Source organism: Penaeus vannamei, chromosome 38 (assembly GCF_042767895.1).
Source record: "Penaeus vannamei isolate JL-2024 chromosome 38, ASM4276789v1, whole genome shotgun sequence".
NCBI classification, from domain to species: Eukaryota; Metazoa; Arthropoda; class Malacostraca; order Decapoda; family Penaeidae; genus Penaeus; species Penaeus vannamei.
In genome coordinates, this window is record NC_091586.1 from 21,718,704 (window position 1) to 21,724,658 (window position 5,955).

General features: G+C 36.0%; 1 protein-coding gene across 5 annotated transcripts in view; it reads left to right on the plus strand.

Annotated features, from left to right (window-relative positions):
* The window catches only part of LOC113818982 (Epidermal growth factor receptor pathway substrate clone 15), a 41,209-nt gene extending 36,802 nt beyond the window's left edge, over positions 1 to 4,407 (plus strand). For all 5 annotated transcript variants that reach the window (XM_070115836.1, XM_070115838.1, XM_027371213.2 and 2 more), the window contains one exon: positions 1 to 4,407. This exon is cut by the window's left edge and continues 135 nt beyond it. In XM_070115836.1, coding sequence (XP_069971937.1) covers positions 1 to 891 — 891 coding nt within the window. In that variant the 3' untranslated portion in view covers positions 892 to 4,407.
* Positions 4,408 to 5,955: the final 1,548 nt, after the last annotated feature.

Consider the following 5,955-nt stretch of genomic DNA (forward strand, 5'->3'; position numbering starts at 1 on the left):
GCCAATATCAGAAGCACCGATAACTCCCCCTGGCCGCAGGATGCCTTTGGCTCGTCAGGCTTTGGGTCAGATGAGGGGTTTGGAGACAATTCGGTGTTTGCTGATGACGATCCATTCTCCAAAGCTTCTGGAGCAGCTGATCCCTTTGGCGGTGATTATGACCCCTTCAAGGACCAGGGCTTCAAGGATGCAGACAAATTTTCCTGGGAGGATGAGCCTGACCCCTTCAACACAATGCCAGAAGAGTCCAGTGAGAGTGCTGTCAAGATGCCGCTTGATAATGCTCCCAAAACAGATCCTTTTGGTTTTAGTATGAGTGAGGATGATACAAATGCCAATTTATCCACAGAGTTTTTCAGTGTAGATCAGTTTAATGCAAACTTTGATAACAACAAAGACAAACTTGAAACGAGCCAGAACACACGATCAAAGTCGGTCATTGGGGATCCTTTTGCTTCCCAAGTGAAAGAAACCATACCAGTGCGGGCCAAGACGTCTCTCGGTGAGCGACGGCTCGCAGACTTCGACTTTGACCCGTTCTCGTCATCTAAGGTATCAAATGCAGAGAAGAGCAAGTGGAAAAGTAACGAGGACTTGTTGAATGAAAACTTTGGCCTCAACCGCAATGAGGGTGGATGGGGCTCAAATAATCTTGCGCCCACCAGCAAGACTTCCAGCCCTTTCAACAACAGTTTCCTGAACCAGTCCCAGCAGTCAGCGAGTGAGGAGGAACAGCTAGCATGGGCGGCCAAAGAGAGCATCAAGTTTGAAGAGTTCCGCAAGCAGCAGGAGGAGCAGGAACGTGCAGATCTGGAGTTAGCTCTCACTCTCTCGCGTTCCATGACCACGAGCAAATCCCAGACTTCACGGTCACCCTCCACGGGCCTCTAAGTAATGCTGGGGAACTAGTTGTGTACATATGTCAAAATACCCATAAAGTGAAGTTGTTAAGAGATGTGACTGTTGAAGTTCAGATTATAGGTTTAAAATTCTTTCTCTCTTTCTCTTTCTCTTTTTCTTTTTCTTTTTTCTTTTTCTCCAGGTTGGTTTTGAGTTGATCAGAGTACATTATCAGATTAAAATGTCAAAAGGGTTACTCATCTTTGTTATCATTGTCATTTTTGTACTGATAATAGCAGTAATGATGTGAAGATTGTCATTAATACTTTTTTTGTACTGTTATTTTTAGTTTCTCATGTTCCTGCTATTACTATTATTATTATTGTTATTATTATTATTATTGATATTGATATAATGGGGATATTTGTATGGATCACTTTAAACCCTTGTATTTACTCTGGTCAGTCGGTCTTTAATTCCAACTATTTCCATCACCTGATTTCTCTTTGTTCTTGGTGTTCTTAGTGTCTCTTTGATATTATTTCTCATCTGTATATGCTATATTATTCATATGTAATTAATATTAGTATGCCATTGTTGTACCGATTATGTAAATTATTTTTTCTCTCTGAGTATACACATATGTTGATAAGCATGAGATATTTTGACTGCATTTTTTTCCACATGACTGAGCAATTGCAGTGGGCTTTGAAGGGAAATTTTGGTGAAGGTTTTTATATTTTTGTCTCTAATTTATCCTATTTCCTTCCTTTTATCATATACAAAAATAGTGTTCTCTGCTTGCGTTGTTTATTTCACATGCTTGATGGTCGTTATTTTTCACTTTTCTTTATTTTTTATTATTATTATTTTTTTGTTGTTGTTTCCGTCTTATGAATCTTATTATTTGATAGGACGCAAGGAAGTCCATTTCATGTCCTTTGGTTCTATGTTTGTTCCGCAAAGCTACTGCTCCCAGGATAGCAGCTAAAGGAAATTATATGAAAGAATTTGATTTATAACACCCTGATTTTGTCCTAATTTTGATTATTATGATTATTATTATTATTTCTTTTTTTTTTTTTTTTTTACGGATCTTAACATCAAGATTTTTATTGCCCGCGTTGAGAGCAGAATACAAGCTCGTAACTGACCATTCCTCATCTCTCCAAAGGATTAGGTTTTGATATATTTTTATAAGTGTGGTTGTTTGCTCTTGCATGTGTGTGCGCGTGTATGTGTGTGTGTGTGTGTGTGTTTGTGTATGATTTAGATTGTGCACTTACATATATACATTTTTTTTTTATTGCCATGATTCAGTTTAACACCGGGGGATTAGGAATTGCTATAGAATGCAATATTAGCATAAACTATTTTGAAGATATGAGTGGACTGTGTTTTTGGCTAACATCCCCAAGTATGTTTAGTCTGTGTGTGTGTGTGTGTGTGTGTGTTTGTGTGTACTTATGCATGTGTTATGGATGCATTGGAAAGTTTGCATGTATTTATGTGTGCATGTAATCTTTCGTGTGCACACTCAGGTATGTATTTTTGTTTTCTTATATCTTCATGGGGAGATGAACTTCATTTTTAGCTAATTATTGGAATTACTGTACTTTCTATATTACTTGCCTAGAGTTCTTATTCAGTAAACTGTTTTTTCTTTTCTCTTGAGTAGTGGTTAAAGGCAGTCGTATTTGAGAATAGATAACTAAATTTGCTGCATGTCTTATCAGATGACAGTCTTGTGAGATGGCTTCGATGCAGAAAAGAAAGAAAAAATGTAACAATTAAACACAAAGCTTAGCAACACTCACTTGATACTGAAGACAAATCTAGCTTTGCGTTGTTGTAGTCTTCTTTGCGTTTGCGTCTTCCAAGAAGCAATATACTATTCTTTCTGGCCCACGTCCTTCCCATGGGTCAATGATCCACTACCTCGATCATTCTTGTTGCTATAGGGTTCTCCTGTCAGAGTGAAAAGTACGAAGAAAGAAAGAAAAGAAGTGAAAGAAGAAGGAAAAAGAAAGCAAAAAAGGACAAGATAGATAGAAGAAAAGTCAATTTAGTGCCAACTGTATGTAAGGTAACAAGGAATAGTGGCCATATAAACTTTGATTTATTTTATTTGATTTGATTTTTTTCAAAGATCTGACTTCAGTGGGCTGTTTGGTAATAGAGATCGATAAGAAGAATATTGGCTTACTGTAGAGGGTTGTCTTTATTTTTGTGGACTGCTAAAGAAAGCAGGGGAGTTTGTTCATGGCGATCATGAGGAGGGAGAGGCATTTAGGTTTGGGGGAGGTTGGGGGGGTGGAGTAAAGAGGAAAGGAGTGTAGATTGATGTGTCTTAAATAGTATCCAAAACACAGAAGTGAGTGATAAGCTACATAAAGCAGTCTCTGTCCACAGTACATGATTTTTATAATTTTTCTTCTTGGTATGTAGTTGTTTTTTTCACCTTTCGTTCACAATTTACAAAAGAAAAATTGTTTTGACTGTACATTTGTAGATTAAAATAAAGTTTTTTGCATTAAGATGTTCTTGTATAGCACCTGTGGCTTATCATTGTCTTCCAATTGAATTGTATACTAGTATATTAGACCGCTGTACATTTTTCATTCCAGCACTCATAATATTTAGAAGCAATAGTAATTTGGTAATTGGTATTGTATGTCAATTGTTATTTATTATTTTTTTTTTTTTTTTTTTTTTTTGTCATTGATTATAATCTTAATCTTAAAACTCCTTCCCCTCCCATGGTTAAGAAGTATACATTGGGCAGTATTATGGAAGCGTTATCTGTATGTGGTTGAGGAGAATGTTCTAGTCTTGCCGTCGGAAGAAAGTGCTTGGTGGATGTCTAACCGTCCGAGTCGTCTCATCCAGAGAATGCTGTTCCACTGTCCATGGGTTTAAAGTTTGTTCAAACTGAAGTGCTTTACTGTTTGAGAACCATGTTGTTAAGAGTGAAGAAAAGTAATGGAAAAGAAGAAAATAGTATAAAATATTGATGAAGAGAAATGTGAATTGAAAAGGAAGGAAGCGCTTTTACAATTGTGACCGTGATTTAATCTGTTGTCCTCTTTCTGGGACTCGTTGCTTAAAGTCTGTGCGAAAAGAAATAGAAAAAGAAGAATGAAAATAAAGATGATAATCATAACATAAAAAAGAGCATGTTGAAATCCCAGTGACTTGGCTCACTAAACTGGAGGACCTCTTAGCTTAAAAATTTACATCATGTCATTGTTAAAGAAGAAATTTTTGTGTTTGATAAAAAATTAAAAAACTCTCTGCATGTTTATAGTAAATAATTGGTAATATGTAGCTCACATACACTGAAATTCTGTTAATGATTGCAGTGATTAACATGTTGATTTAGATGTATGTATGATGTACAATGCCTTACAGGTTTGAGAAAGTTGTATTGTAGATTACTTTTGTGGTGTATAAAGTTGGGTGTCCAGGTGTGCCTGGAGACTGTTTCTCGTTTCCCTGTAAATGTATCTGTGAAATACTCGTGTACTGAGATAGTGTTAAGCTATTGTATAAAGGCATAGAAGTGTATACTAGTGGCATCCTGTTATTCCCCCTCTGGAACCTTGACCCTTCTTAATGACCCCCCCTCCCCCTCCACCCCTTTTCTCTCTGTATCTCCCGTTTCTCTTCCTCCGCGTTGTTATGAGCCTGTTTTTGGTGAGCAGCAAAGAGATAAGTTGTTGGCCAAAGATGGTATGTAGTAGGAGACACGTAGATTTAGTGTGCGTGGTCGGATGGGAAGTAATTCAGGCTGGGGCCTGACTTCAAACTTGTTATTTATTATTTTTTATAAATCCTTTTTTATTATATATATTTATTTTTCTTTCTTTTGTCTTTCTTTTTTTATCTGGTTCTTGTTTCATGCAGCAAAATAGATTTTTAATGTTGTGTAGATGTGGGCTTCATTTCTCTAGTCTGGCAAGGTACTAAATTTGTTTGATGAAAACCCTTACATTTTGATACAGGTTGCTTATATTTTTGTGTAATTAAAGAAAATTTGAATATATTACTTTTGTAATATGATGTTTGTGCTATTTACTGAGTAAACATTTACCCCAAAATGTTGCTCCAATTGCTCTTATCTGATTTAGTGTGGTACATGATTTTAATATGAAGACATCAGTTCAATTGTGAAGCAGAAGACTACAATGATATTTTTATGGCTTTCCAGCAAATCTGAGCAACAATATTTGAAGTGGCAAAAAAGAAACAGTTTTGTGTGTTGTATAAAAAAGATGTGGGAAGTACTATTTCTTCAGAAATCGTGTACATGTGACTATTATGATCAATAGTGTTGCTCTCTCTTAGACGTGTTTTGTGATATCTCTCAATGCTGTGCATGGCAAGAGATGTAACAATTTATGAATGTCCTTCCATCTTGTTACAGTTAACAAACTGGTTGGTTTTATAGGGTGTTTTGAAAGAGACATTGATGAAAAGTGATGGTGTAATTTTAGTTACTTTAATACCAGCAAATGCTTTTTTCTTTCTTTTACTGGTACTTCTAGTACTTTCATATCTTTTATGGAGTATGTATGTTTGTTCAATTATCAGGCAATTCTTTATTTCCCCCCTTCTTCTCTTGCTTTTTTGTGGGCTCTGGTTCAGTATGCAAAGACCTGGCAGTATATTGCCTTACATGTATATGATGTCAGTATTATATCATCAGTATAGGACAGCTGGTGGTGGTGGTGCAAGTGGCAAGATTATATATAAATATATTTTTCTGAGAGGATTAATGATAAAGGAAGAGAAAAGTCTTATAAGATTTGTTTTTATAGGTTTTATATACAGTTTGTTGACCATATTGTGTACAGATTGACCATGGAACAGCATATCCAACAAAGTTTATGCCATGTCGCTCACTATACGAAGAGTTCGAAGCCATGCCTCCTGCACAGCAAGAAGCAGCACTTTGCTGATATTTGGGAGTAAGTTAGAGTTACAGATCACACACACATACCTTGTTACATTTTGTAGAATCAAATGACTGGGAAAAATCAGTCTACACACACACTTCGTAGAATAATGAGAAGTCTGTATTTTTTATTTTCTTTTTTTCTTTTTTTTCCTTTT